The sequence below is a fragment of the Chiloscyllium plagiosum genome, unplaced genomic scaffold, assembly GCF_037043375.1.
Source record: "Chiloscyllium plagiosum isolate Xiang-an unplaced genomic scaffold, Cpla_swu_hap1 HiC_scaffold_20, whole genome shotgun sequence".
NCBI classification, from domain to species: Eukaryota; Metazoa; Chordata; class Chondrichthyes; order Orectolobiformes; family Hemiscylliidae; genus Chiloscyllium; species Chiloscyllium plagiosum.
In genome coordinates this window covers 46,067,985-46,082,899 of record NW_028270158.1, presented here as the reverse complement: position 1 = coordinate 46,082,899, position 14,915 = coordinate 46,067,985, and the positions used below count along the sequence as shown (strand labels likewise).

General features: G+C 40.7%; 1 protein-coding gene across 1 annotated transcript in view; it reads right to left on the bottom strand.

The window, feature by feature from the left end:
* trrap (transformation/transcription domain-associated protein) overlaps nt 1–14,915 on the bottom strand; it is a 219,627-nt gene that overhangs the window by 18,796 nt on the left and 185,916 nt on the right. The window contains 2 exon segments of the mRNA XM_087997909.1: nt 2,157–2,374; nt 7,508–7,733. Coding sequence (XP_087854035.1) covers nt 2,157–2,374; nt 7,508–7,733 — 444 coding nt within the window.

Sequence of the window (14,915 nt, the reverse complement as noted above, 5' to 3'; positions counted from 1 at the left end):
ACAGAGACAGAGAGGGAGAGAGAGAGAGACAGACACAGAGAGGGAGAGACAGACACAGAGAGAGACAGAGAGAGAGAGACAGACACAGAGAGAGACAGAGAGAGAGAGACAGACACAGAGAGAGACAGAGAGAGACAGAGAGAGAGACAGAGAGAGAGAGAGACAGAGAGAGAGAGAGACAGAGAGAGAGAGAGACAGAGACACAGAGAGAGAGACAGAGAGAGAGAGACACAGAGAGAGAGAGAGACACAGAGAGAGAGAGAGACACAGAGAGAGAGAGAGAGACACAGAGAGAGAGAGAGAGACACAGAGAGAGAGAGAGAGACACAGAGAGAGAGAGACACAGAGAGAGAGAGACAGAGAGAGACAGAGAGAGAGAGACACACAGAGAGAGAGAGACACAGAGAGAGAGACACAGAGAGAGAGAGAGACACAGAGAGAGAGAGACACACAGAGAGAGAGAGACACACAGAGAGAGAGAGACACACAGAGAGAGAGAGACACACAGAGAGAGAGAGACACACAGAGAGAGAGACACACAGAGAGAGAGACACACAGAGAGAGAGACACAGAGAGAGAGACACACACACAGAGAGAGAGACACACACACACAGAGAGAGACACACAGAGAGAGAGACACACAGAGAGAGAGACACACAGAGAGAGAGACACACAGAGAGAGAGACACACAGAGAGAGAGACACACAGAGAGAGAGACACACAGAGAGAGAGACACAGAGAGAGAGAGAGAGAGAGGGGGGAGGGGGAGGTTGGAGGGGCGGTGTTAGGGCGGGCAGGTGGCGGTGGGTGTGTTGGATGGATGGGGTCTGGGGACAGGCAGTGGGCAGCGTTGAGGGGTGGATGGGGGGGTGGGGACAGACGGGAGGTGGTATTGGACGTGGTTGGGGGTGCGGGGCTGTGTCGGATGGGGTTTGGGGGCTGGCGGGGACAATATTGGATGGAGGTGGGTGTGGTGTTGGGGGCTCTCACGCACTGTGCTGCTGCTAGTCTCCTGAACGGGGCAGACTTAATAGAAAACTCCGAGGAAAGGCACTGAATTGATTAACCGAACAATCAATTATCCGAACGAAATAGTGCCTGCCCATCTCAATTGGATAATTGAGGTTCCACTGTACTCACAAACATAGCATCTTAGTTGTTAATAAAACAAAGTGCTGGTGAACAGCTAGTAATAACCAGCATGATCAAAGCAATAATCTGGGAGATGTCAGCATTTGTGGGGCCTTGCTATCTGCCAGTTGACTATATTGAATTTCCTACATTACAATTGTGACTATACTGTTAAAGCATTTCAACTAGCTGTAAAACATTTGGCAAAGTCCTTATATTGCAGAAGAAGTTTGATAAGTATAAACCTTTGTTTCAGAATAGGTCTTTCTTTAAATATTTTATCTACATCAGTTAGAAAGAACAGTAAACTATAGCTATTTATTTAATCAGTTTTTGGCTATTTATCTTTTATTAACATACGTTTATTCAAAATGCCAAATATAAAGCAATATCCCTTAGGATGCACAATCATGTTTAAAAACTGGAATGAGATTTCAAGACTGGACAGGGCACACAATAACTAAAAACGAGACAATTTGTTGTTTATTTCTTTCCCTGTAACTCAAGGCAAGGACACAATCAAAGGTAATGGGACTCAGCAGTAAGTGATCAAACAGTATAGGAATAAAAAGAATCCTAGGTAAGCAAAGCTACAGGAACAATAAACAAAGTGACAGGTGGTGGGGGGCCTGGTTCATCTGGAATGAGAATAATTTCTAATTAAACATGGAAAATACATGTACACAACTAATTTCCAACTAGCTTCAGAAATGTGGTGTATGTAGCAATTAGACTTTGTGGTCTAAAAATAATAATTACATTCAACTAAATAACACAATATGGTTGTGCATTAAATGGTACAATCTAACTGTCAGTATAATGGTTAGTAGATTCCTTAATTTAAAGAAAGGAACAATAATTGTACTAAGATTTGACTGGGGCGGTTTAAAAAAAAGGACTGCAACCTCAGTTTATGATGATGTATAATAATCAAGTATTAAAAAACATAGTCTCTTTGCTGCTTGTTCACTTTCAACAACATTGCATCTATTTTCACAGGAAGACAGCATTTCAGAACATGATACCTGTGAAGAATAAGTGTCTCTTTGTAGTCTCCTTTCTTTTCTCGAGGCAGGGGTTCAATAACCTCAGCAGTTGTAGAACGCGCTCCTCCCGTCGAGACTCTGTCAGACATGCATCATTCATCACTAGGTATGGGTATATCTTGCCATTGTGGCCCCGGATGTAAAGTCTCCGAGCTGCTGTATTGTGCTTCTGTACAATTTCTACTCTGGGCATGAACCTGATGACAAAAGACAATATTTAGTTTGAAAAACAAGTTCCTGAATATTTTGGCTAATATATTACATGAAAGATGCAGCACAGGAAGCAGTTATTGGCCTATTTTGCTATGTCAGTTTTTCAAATGCACACCCCCTTGTTCTTTCCCCAAAGTCCTGCAATTTTTTTTCCTTTTCAAGTATTTATCCAAAAGTAATTTGAAAATGATTTAATGTACTCAGCCCTTTCAGACAGATGATTTCCAGGACATGAACTTGCTGAGTAAAAACAAAATTCTAATCTTCCTCTCACCCAGCCCTCTAACACAATATTTTTTTGTCACTTACCTTAAATCTGGATGTAGGTTTGCTCGCTGAGCTGGAAGATTCATTTTCAGATGTTTCATCACCATACTAGGAAACATCTTCGGTGAGCCTCCGGACAAAGCTCTGCTAATGTTTCCTGCTTTCTATTTATATGTTTGGGTTTCCTTGGGTTAATATTGTAATTCCCTATGGCGATGTCATTTCCGGTTATTTTTCTCAGGGGGTGGTAAATGGAGTCCAAGTCAATGTGTTTGTTGATAGAGTTGGAATGCCATGCTTCTAGGAACTCTCGTGCATGTCTCTGTTTGGCTTGTCCTAGGATGGATTGACTTGGATCCCATGTACCACCCCCTGAGAAAAAAAACAGGAAATGACATCACCATAGGAAATTATGTCACCACAGGAAATGGCATTACCAACCCAAAGAAACCCAAACATATAAATAGAAAGCAGGAAACACCAGCAGTGCTTCATCCGAAAGCTTACTAAAGATGGTACCTAGTTGGGTGACGAAACGTCTGAAAATGAACACTCCAGGTCAGTGAGCAAACCTACAACCAGAACCTTAACCTGAGCTACAAATCTTAAAACTCTATTTAAATCTATCCATCTGGTGCATAGATTTGCTACCACGAGAAACAATTTCTCCTTAGTTACCATTTATAACCCCTTACAATTTTGAACAGCAGTAAACCTCCCCTTGTATTTTGCTTTGCTGAAAAGGTGACAAATCAACTTTACTGGTCCATAAGTTAGCACAACAGAATATATGTAGGAATAGGTTTTTCAAAGAATCAGTGATAGTTTCAGCACAAAAGGAGGCCATTCAGCTGTGTATCAAATAACTTATGGAATTCCATATACATCACATCAATAAAGTGAAAATCACACAACACCAGGTTATAGTCCAACAGGGTTATTTGGAAGCACTAGTTTCAGGGCACTGCTCCTTCATCAGGTGGTTATGGAATAGGATCACAACATGGTTTTGTTCCACACACCTGATGAAGAGGCAGTACCTTGAAAGCTAGTGCTTCCAAATAAGCCTCTTGGACTATAATCTGGTGTTGTGTGATTTTTTTTATTTAAAAACTTTGTCCATGCTAGTCCATCACCAGAACTTCCAAATCATCAATAGTGTGTGTCAAGATAAAGTTCATATAGATGACTGGTGGTAATTTAATTTGTTGGTCAACACACCTCAGGTGAGGGGAGAGATTGAGGAGGACAGCCTTCTCAGCAGGTCTGGGAATTGAACCCACACTGCTAGCATCACAAATCTGCAGTCCAGCCAAATGAGATAACCAAATCCTAACGCTATTCTTTCAATTCTCCATTACCTCATAAATCTCAACCAAGTTGGTTAACCATGATTTGCCTTGAATAAATCTATGCTGGGATTCCTCAGTTAATCCACATTTGTCCAAGTCATAATTAACTTTCGCCCTGATCGGTGTCTCTAAATGCTTCACTACAGAGATTAAACAGACTGGCTTATTGGCACCTTTACACCCTTCTTGAATGAGGGTAAACCATTTGCAGATTTCCAGTTTTCCAATCAATATTTTCAGAGATGCTATCACTAACTCTGGAGCAGATAGGACTGGAACCAGGTCCCATGATTCAGAGGTAGGGACATGAACACAACAGCCTTTTATCCCCGAATCTAAGGAAGATTTGAAAATTCTTCCTTAGACTCAGTTTCTTTGCATTTATCACTCCTACTTTCTTAATTATCTCTAGAAGTATCTTATTCAGTTCTGGTGTTAAATATAAGCAGTTGACTCAATAGCTCCTCCTTATCAGTTTAAAACCCATCTTCAAGTGTCTGAACCACATCCTCCATCTCCAGGACCTCAACAACATTTACTTGCTTGAGAAAGACAGATGCAAAGTATTTATTTAACTCAGTTCGAATCCCATAGACTGGAATTACTATGCAGCTGGTCAGAATCGCTGAAGTGAGAGGAAAACAATAACCAAACTTTGACAGCATAGGAAGTCCATCAGTTGATTGTTGGTGTGTATTGTAGCTTGCTTTCCCTTTCTTCAATGTTAAGAATAAGTCTAAGGAGGTGCAAAGTTTAAATTTTTTTAATGTCATAGAGGTAAAGGAAAGCATCTCCATGAACCTTCATTTAAATGGCAATGGGAACTCAGCACACCTTCCTAACCTGCAATCTTCTTCCTGACCTCTCCGCCCCCACCCCCACTCCGGCCTATCACCCTCACCTTAACCTCCTTCCACCTATCACATTTCCAATGCCCCTCCCCCAAGTCCCTCCTCCCTATCTTTTATCTTAGCCTGCTTGGCACACTCTCCTCATTCCAGAAGAGCTCATGCCCGAAACGTCGATTCTCCTGCTTCTTGGATGCTGCCTGACCTGCTACGCTTTTCCAGCAACACATTTTCAGCTCTATTCATTTAATTGGTCAACCACAGCACCTGCCTCTATGAATGTATCCTCTTTTCGGTCACCAATTGGCCCTAGTACTCCTTCAACCATCCTTCTACTATTTATAAGTTTACAGAAAACATTAGACTGCCCTTTTGTGTAAGCCGCCGACTCTTTTCCAACTTTCTCTCTTTGCTAATGGTTTTTCAATTCCCCTTAGGCCTTCTATTTTCAGCCTAGTTCTCAATTATATCATCAAATGGACATTGTCATAAGCACATGTTTTCTGATTCATCTCAACTTCTGTCTCCTTCGTCATCCAGGGTGCTTTAGATCTTTTGCTTTATCTTCCCCCTGCATGGGTATTTAACATGACTGTTTTTGAGCTCTCTTCTTTAAAAGCAGCCAATTTTTCAGTTACAGTCTTGCCTGCTTATCTTTGATTCTGATTCATCTGAGCCAGAGTTATTCTTAGCCAGTTTGAAGTTGGCTTCCCACCTCTTCCATGACATCCTGTCCTTGACCCATAGGAGATTGCATCTCTCTCTAGCACATGATCCCTCTCATGGAACAGTGTGCGCACTCCAGGTCTGTGCTGCTGTACCATATCTTTTCAATAATAAAGCTTATGACAAAGAATAAAATTCATAAGTTTTTCAAACTTTCTCCCATTGCCATTTAAATGAAGGTTCATGGAGATGCTTTCCTTTACCTCTATGACATATTAAAAAAATTGAAACTTTGCACCGCCTTAGACTTATTCTTAACTTTGAAAGCAAGCTACAATACTCACCAACAATCAACTGATGGACTTCCTATGCTGTCAAAGTTTGGTTATTGTTTTCCTCTCACTTCAGCGATTCTGACCAGCTGCACAGTAATCCCAGTCTGCTTCACAATGGCCCTGACAAGCCTCACTGTACTCAACTCAACTCAACCAGTCTGTGCTTGCTTTTGCTTTCCATTCAAGTCACCCTCCGTTCCATTTAACTCAGTTCAGCCTTTAGCATATATTTCTTGTCCCTTTTCACTAAGAGCTCAACTAAGGCTGTGTGTTTTTAAAAAAATCATTCACAGGGATGAGGGTGTCACTGGCTAGTGGGTCTGGAGTAACATGTAGGCCAGACCAGGTAAGGATGACCGTTTCCTTCACATCATTGAATCAGTTGGGTTTTTCCAACAAACAACAAAGGGTTCATGGTCATCATTAAACTCTTAATTCCAGATTGTTATTGAATTCAAATTCCATCATCTGCCGTGGTGAGATTTGAACCATTACCTGGGTCTCTGGATTAATAGTCCAGCAATAATACCACTAGGCCATTGCCTCCACTTCAAGTGATACTAACTTTAGCTTTCATTTCTGTTGGTGTAAAATTCTAACCTGACAGTGGCACTATTCATATGAAAGTGGGCACTGGAAGCAGGTTGCCTTTCAGCCTGGTTTTCCTCTCATCTGTATATTTTGTGGATGTGTTTTTGGGGAAGGATGAGGATGAGGATGAGGCAGAAAATGGTACGTATACGTGTGTGTGTGGATCTGGTTCTCGGAGTCTCACTGTCACATGCTCCCTTCCCTTCCATGCTCCATTTGCCCTTTCTTCTGAGTTTTGTGGATGGGAAATTTTACTGACGTTGGGAGGCTGTGAAAGAGGAAATGCTGTTTAACAGTCTAGCTACTCTGGGGAGGTGGATACATGGTTCCAACTGCCATGGGTGGCTGGTTGGGGGACACGCTTGGACATGGAGGGGGGGGGGGGAAAGAGTGGAGGAAACAGAGACAGAGAGCAATGGGGAGAGCACAGCCAAAGGCAGAGAGAGAATAGACCATGTCGAAATTAAAGAGGTCACACTGATCATTGTTCATTCAATCACAACCTATTTCTCACCTTCATTTCCTGTTGGTAGATTCAGTGAACATATTAACATCAAATGGGATGGGGAAAACAGCCTGTGATTGGAGAAGCAGCACCACAGAAAAAAATCAAATCCATTTAGCTGTTATTCCAACAGGCCCCAGACAAGGTTGACACACTCCATAGGTCATATTCCCACTCATCCAGACCACCTGTTGGAGGTACCTGATCTAAACTATTCGCTTCAACTAAGTCATGTGATAACAGAGTTCCACATTTCTAATCAGAGTAAAGATATTTCTCTGTGTTTACCTATTCGATTTATTAGTGAACTAACTTACATTTACAATTCTGAATTCTCCCACAAGTTGCACATCTTCCCTCTCCAACCTATCCATAATTTTAAACAAGTCTCCCCAAAGTCTTCTGTCTTGGCTGTAAAACTTACACCAACTCATATTTCTTTTCTTCTCTTAGGATACCAGAAAATGTCAAAACAAATCTGAACACCAATTAGAAAAGAGACTTCTACAAAATAGCATGATTCCAAATATTATAGACAAAAGGATCCTCTAACCGTGCAATTTTGATGTAATAATGTGTCGGTTTCGGCATAAGGAACTCTCCTGGGATTTCCACATCTGCTGTCTGTGCAGAGAAGTTACTAAGAAAACGACACTTCTCCTCGATCAGAAAGAATTTAGGTAGCTGCTTGGTTTTTGTTTCCAGAATCTTTATCCATTTCTTTAGCTTAGAGATGAGATTGTGAAGCTTCATCGAGCCTGGAACACTAAAATCAAAATCTGAAACAAAAATGTGGCACATCAGCTGGATTTAGAAAATATCTATATTCTATTTCACTGCAAAAATAACTATCTGCAACAACCCATGCATTCAATTTACAATAATTTGGTACCATTCAAAAGCCTATTTTGCTTACTTAAGATCGGCATCTTCTACAGTTTTAACTTGGCACCAGTCTGAACGATACTACATTTTGGTAAAAGTCATTTTCATATACTCAGGTGGGCCACTGTCAGCAGCTCAGCGAGCACAAATTGCTCTCTACCCATCAGGTCAGTGCAGTAGAGCAATAGAGTGACAATTCTCTGCACCACCAAGTTTACATTTTTCAGAGTGTTTCATGCAGCTGGCTACCTCTTGGTCTTATCCCAAAACAGTTTTGTAATTAACCTTCTAATGCTTCAAATTCGTAAAACTAAATGCAGCTCCCTCACTAAATCCATTTTGCCCACTGCACTGAACAGTCCTGTTTCCTTGAATCACAGAGCTTACTCTAAGCAATTAACTTGAACAAGGGCATTTACTGCCTTAGTCTTAGATTAGGAAACAAATGAACAGGATATACCAGGCCTCTCTTATTTATCACATCATATTAATAATTGCATTTGCTAATATGTAAATTTACTAATAGCTATATAAATTCACCATAAAAATAACCCAATGATATTATACTTGAAGAATTAATCAGGCATAGGCATAAACTAACAATTTGTAGTTTTCACAATCCATACAAATTCCATTTAGGCCATGGGATACAGGAGCCGAATCAGGCCATATTGGTCCATCAATTCTGCTCCGCCATTCAATCGCAGCTGATGTGTTTCTCAACCACATTCACTTTAACCCTTGAACCCCCTTGTTAATCAAGAACCTGTCTGTCTATCGTAAATACACTCAATGAGAGAGCCAACACAGCCAACTGCAGCAATGAATTCCACAGATTCACCACCCTCTGGCTTAAGAAATTCCTCCTTATCTCAGTTCGAAAGGGTTGTCCCTTCATTCGGAGGCTGTGTCCTTGGGTCCTACACTCTCCTACTAGTGGAAGTACCTTCTCCATGTTCACTCTATCCAGACCTCTCAGTATTGTGTGTTTCAATCAGATCACACCTCATCCTTCTAAATGCTGTCAAGTACAGGCCTCAACCATTCTGTACATGACAAGCCCCAAATCCCTGGGATTACTTTCATGAAACTCCTCTGGTCCCCTCCCATGCCAGCATATCCTTCTTCAGATATGGGGCCAAACATTGCTCTCAATATTCCAAATCCAGTCTAACTAGAGCCTTATACTGCCTCAGCAGTACATCTCAGCTCTTGTACTCTGGCCCTCTTGAAGTGACTGCTAAAATTGCATTTGCCTTCCCCATGTTAACCTAAACTAGGACTCCCAAGTCCCTTTGTGCTTCAGATTTCCAAAGCCTTTCCCGTTTAGAAAGTAGTCTATGCCTCTGCTCTTCCTAGCGCAAGTGCATCTTACACTTTCCCACATTGAATTCTGTCTAGGACTTTTGTTCACTCTCCTTGCCTGTCCAAGTCCTTCTGCAGCCTTCCCACTTCATCAACTCAAAGAGATAGGTTTTAACGATCGCCTTAACAGTGTGGGGTAGGTTCAGGGAATTCCAGAGCTTAGGGTGTACATGGCAGAAGACACAGCCACAACCAGTGGAACAATAAAAACTAGGAACGCAGAGGAGAAAGAGCATTGAAAATCTGCAGTTAGGGAGTGCAGAAGGTCCATCCAGTGGAGAATGCAACTGCCACCTGAAAGCAAAATACTGCTAAAGGAAATTATGAAAATAAGTGAAAAACACATTAGTAAAGAAAAATGAGAGAAAACGGAGACAGAATGTTATAACTGAAATTGTTCCTCATAATATGAAATCCAAAGAGCTGTAAAGTGCCCAGCTGAAAACTGAGCTGCGGCTTCTGGAGAATGATTTGAGCTTAACTGGCACACCGTAGCAGGGAGACAACAAGTTTAGAGGGGAAGCAATGGTTTAGTGGAGAATTAAAATGACAGGCAGCTGGAAACTCAAGGTCAAACTTACGGACTGAGCGAAATGTTCTGCAAAGTGGCCACCCAAACTACTTTGGTTCTCCCAGTGTACAAAAGCCATGTTGTCAGCAGCAAATACCATAATTAATCTTAAACCAGGACAAGTTAATCACTGTTCCCGGTGAAGGGAAATCTGATTCCATGGACACTAAGATGGTACAGGTAAAAGGGCAGCTTTATACCTTTCTGCGCAAGTGCAGGAGATTTCAATGTAAAAGGGATGAATGTTGCAGGTGACCGAGGAGTGAACCAGGGTGTTGTAGGGAAACAGTTTTGCTGAAAAACGTTGGGTGGGGAGAGTATGTTCAGAGGTGGCATTTCATATCGAAGGTGAGATCAAGGGGGAGTGTATTGTGGTTCTGAGAGGGAAAGGAGTGAGAGCAGTTCTGCTGAATGATCACACATGAATAGTCAAGCTTGATTCACTCTACAATGTTGCCTGATGTGCTGCATATTTTTACCATTTTTGTTTTTATTTCAAATTTGTTATACCATATCATTACAAATTTAGGCAAAATAATTTAACTAGGGTATTAAATTTGAGAATGCACATGATAACTTGTTAAATGCAATGAAGGTGGAAAACCTTAATCAAACTGCATACTTAATAAAAAAAATCAGGAATACCATATTTAGCATTAAACCCCAAATTTGTGCCATGTCAGATTGATGATAACTCACATTCAGCTCAAACCCTAACAACTTGTTTTGTTCTGACGAGGGGCATGGATAGGGTAAATAGACAAAGTCTTTATCCTGGGGTGGGGGAGTCCTGAAGTAAAGGGGATAGGTTTACAGTGAGAGGGGAAATATAGGAGAGACCCCTAAGGGGCAACTTTTTCACGCAGAGGGTGGTGAGTGTATAGAATGAGCTGTCAGAGGAAGGGGAGGAGGCTGGTATAATTACAACATACCCATCCAGATGTCTGTTAAATATGAATAGCAAGGGTTTAGAGTGACATAGGCCGAATGCTGGCAAATGGGACTAGATTAAGTTGGCATGGACAAGTTGGACCAAAGGGTCTGTTTCCATGCTCTACATCTCTATGACTACAAATAAGTACTTTACTTCAGTGACAAATCCACAGTTGTTCTTGATTTTTGAACAGAGAACATAGTTGTTCTGAATTACAAACTATATCAGCATATTTTTATTAGATTTGGCACAGAACATTAATTACTGTTCATATGTTCAAAGCAACGCTTCTCGATAACAGAGTCTTGTGCAAGGCAGAAGTGCATGTAATTGCATAAAATGGAAAATGATCAAGAGAAGGAATGGAATGATTTTGTCCCTTCGCAGACATGTCACTCACGGCATAGATTATTATGCAAGTAATTAACATTATCTACATTCATGGTAAGCCTTTACCTATCTCTCAAATTGCATTATAATCCCTTATTTCTTTTGTTCAATTTATATTTCTTGGAGTATTAGATTGGAAGTTGAAAAGCCATTAATTCTGCTGCTTTCAGTCAAAGTAAAAGGTTCAGAGCAAAAGGTGTTTTCAACCTGCAAATGAGATTCTCTGTTCTGACAGACCAGAATGAGGAAACATCCTTAAAGCCTGACTGTCTAAAGGTCACATTGTGCTTTCACAACCAGGAGGTAACAGAGGCACTAAAGAGAAGATAGATTCTCACTTGGTTATAACAAAATGACTCTGCATGAGGCTGCTCCCATTTAAGGAGTATGGTGGGTATTTCACAGCATTATCATGCAACAATGGAAATTTGAAAGGGTATTCCAGAAACTGCAGCCTCTGAATACAGGGATTCAAATCAGGGATTACAATGATTCAATGAAGAGGATTCTTTTCATAGAATCATAAAATCTCTACAGTGTCAAAGCAGGTCATTCAGCCCATCAGGCCTACACCAACTCTCCGAAGAACATTCCATTCAGACCCAACCCTTATCCTATTCCTATAACCCTGCATTTATTATGGCCAATCCACCGTACCTGCACATCTTTGGGCTTTAGGAGGAACCCCATGCAGACACAGGGAGAATGTGCAAACTCGGGTCCTGGCACTGTGAGGCAGCAGTGCTAACCATTGAGCCACCATGCTGCCCCAAATTTTGTTACATCCTAGCACACTTTTGTGCAAATGATAAAAATGATCCACAAAAATATTTCGATAGTTGTACTAAAGGAACTCATTCATAGGTAACCAACATCATATTTAAAAAGAAAATCTAAAAACATTCAGTACGGTATTTGTATCATGAAATTGGAGCTTTGATTTATCTCATGCTATCTTGTAAACAAAAGCAAACATTTGTTCAGAAGTCTCCATTTTGAGAGTAATGGTGGGAAATTTTGTTTCCACACAATGCAGTAAATTATTACTATTACATTAGAAAATGCAGGAAATATAGCAGACTAGGTGACACCTTTGCAGAGATAAACAGTTCAAATTTTATATTTGACATCTGATGAAAGGTCAACATTTACTTGTTTTACCTTTCTGCACACAGTTCCTGGCTTGCAGAGTATTGCCTACATTCCATGGTATTTTGCAATAGTCTTATGCCAGCCTCATGAATCTTGAGTTGAGGGAAGTGGGAGATGAAGCTCATCTTAAAATTGACAGTTTATACACCATCATCATAATAGTGTGGTGATTGCGTAACTGGATTATTAATTCAGAGGTTTGGTCTAATGATAATCAGACATGAACTCAAGTCTATCAGGGCAACTGAGGTACATGAATTTGTAAGATCACAAGATGCAGGAAGAGAAGGAGGCCACTCAGTCCTTCAAGTCTGCTCTGCCATTCAATAAGATCAAGGTTAATCGGACAATACTCAAATCCACTTTCCTACCTTATCCCTATAGGCTTAGATTGCCATACTGATTGAAAATCTGTATCTTAGCCATAAATGTACTGAACGTCCCACCCTGGATGTGTGGTACAGAATCCCACAGATGGCCTAACTCCAGAGAAAACAACAAAAAAAAATTATGCTTTTTGGTCCTAGACTCTCCCACAAGGGAAAAACAAACTGTCTGCAACCCTATCAAGCCCCTAATAGTTGTCTTTTTCACAAAGGTCTCCTCTCTTTCTTCTAAACTTCTATTCAATAAATAAGTTTTGAATGAATAGCTAGTATCAGTAATGGTGACCACATCCTGTTCACACATCTGGCTCAGTGATGTCCGTCAGAAAATTATCTGTCAGCCTTACCTAGCCTGACCAGTATGTGATTCCAGACTTACAGCAATGTGGATGACTCAATTATCTTTTGAGATGGCCGAGCCAATCACCCAAGTTAATGGTATTTCGGGATAGCAATAAATGCTGGTCTTATCAGCATTCCCACACCCTGTGAATGAACAGCTTAACAATTGTATACGTTTACCACTTACCAAGTTAGAAGACCTGATGGGGTACACAGATCATGTCAGTCATAACCTCACTTCAAGTCAAAAGTTCAGGGGTTCGAGAGGTGCTTGAGCATAACACGTGACTAGCCTTACTATGATCACTGTCAGAGGTGCCATTTTTAGAATCAGTTGTGAAACCAAGGCCTCAACTACCCTCTCAAATGGATGCAAATAGCTTATAACACTACTTCAAAGAAGAGTGGGGGAGGTCTCTTCAGTATCTAGCTGACATTACTAAAAACAGATTCCCTAGTCATGATCAATTATGAGTGTTTTCCAGTTGCAAATTGATTGCCACAATTCCTCCATTAGAACAGTGGCTAGAATTCCGAAAGTATTTCATTGATTGTAAAGTGGTTTGGGATGTCCCACAGTTGCGAAAGGAACAAAAGAAATGTTAGTTATTCCTGATGACAGCAATACATCAAAATAATTGTCTTTGAGCCATTCATAAATCAGCACACTATCAGATTCCATCATAAACCTTCCCTTACATACATTTACTGAAAGATTAAAAAAAGCATTGAAGGATCTAGTGTGAGATAATTCTATACAACACGCAGTCTTGAAGGGTGCTGTTCTTCACTTTAATGGCTTGTGACACTTTTTACAGCTTAAGTAGCAATAGCTGTTTGAGAAGCTCTTATAATTTAATTATTTTACAGGGATACTTCTAACATCTCTGGTCATTCCAGCAAAGACTGCTCCACAAGATTGAAGGGGTCACTGACCGCGCTATCAATGGCACTCAATGAAAACTTACAGCACTGGAGTATGAGGACACAAAAGTTATACTGCAGTTATACAAAACCCTGGTTAGATGCCATGTTGAACACAGAACAGATCTGGGTACTACACCTTAAGGAGAACATATTGGCTTTGGAGGGAATACAATGAAGATTTACAAGAACGATACCTGGACTTGAGATGTTAAATTATGAGGAGAGATTATATTAGGCCAGTTTTCTCTAGATTTTAGAAGGTTAAGATATCAACAGGAAAAGATAAATTAGTTCCACTGGTTGGGGATTCTAGAACTAAGGGGCATAGTCTGAGAATTAGGCCCAGACCATTCAGGTAAGATATTAGAAAGCACTGCTACACACAAAGGGTAGTAGACATTTGGGACTCTCTTCTACAAAGAGTTGTGGATGCAGGATCAATCGTTCATTTTAAATCGGAGATAAATTTTGTTCAGTAGAGGTATAAAGAGATATGGGCCAAAGACAGGCACATGGTGCTTGGCCACAAATCAGCCACGATCGCACTAAATGGGCTCCAGAGGCTGAATGGTCAACTCCTCTGAGTCATATTCTTATGACTCCTTCAACAGTACCTACCCAAACCACAACCTCGACCATCCAGAATATCAAAGACAATAGATGCATGGGAACACCATCACCTACAAGATCACCCCATAACACAAAAAAAAAATCGCTGTTGCTTTGAGTCAAAATCCTAGAACTCCCTCTTAACAACACTATGATCTTGCAACACCACCTGGACAGCTGCGGTTCAAGAACTAGGTTCAACATGACCATCAAGATAAAATTGGGATGGACATAGTGAATGTTGAGAGCCAACAAAACCAGAATCCAATGAAAGCATAAAAAGAAAATTTCTCAGTTTCAAACATTTCCAAAAGTTTTAGATCTTGCAGTAGTTCTGAATAATCTTCTCATTTCAATTCAAAGCTGTCGTTCACCTCTTACGTAATGAATCTTTGAGCAG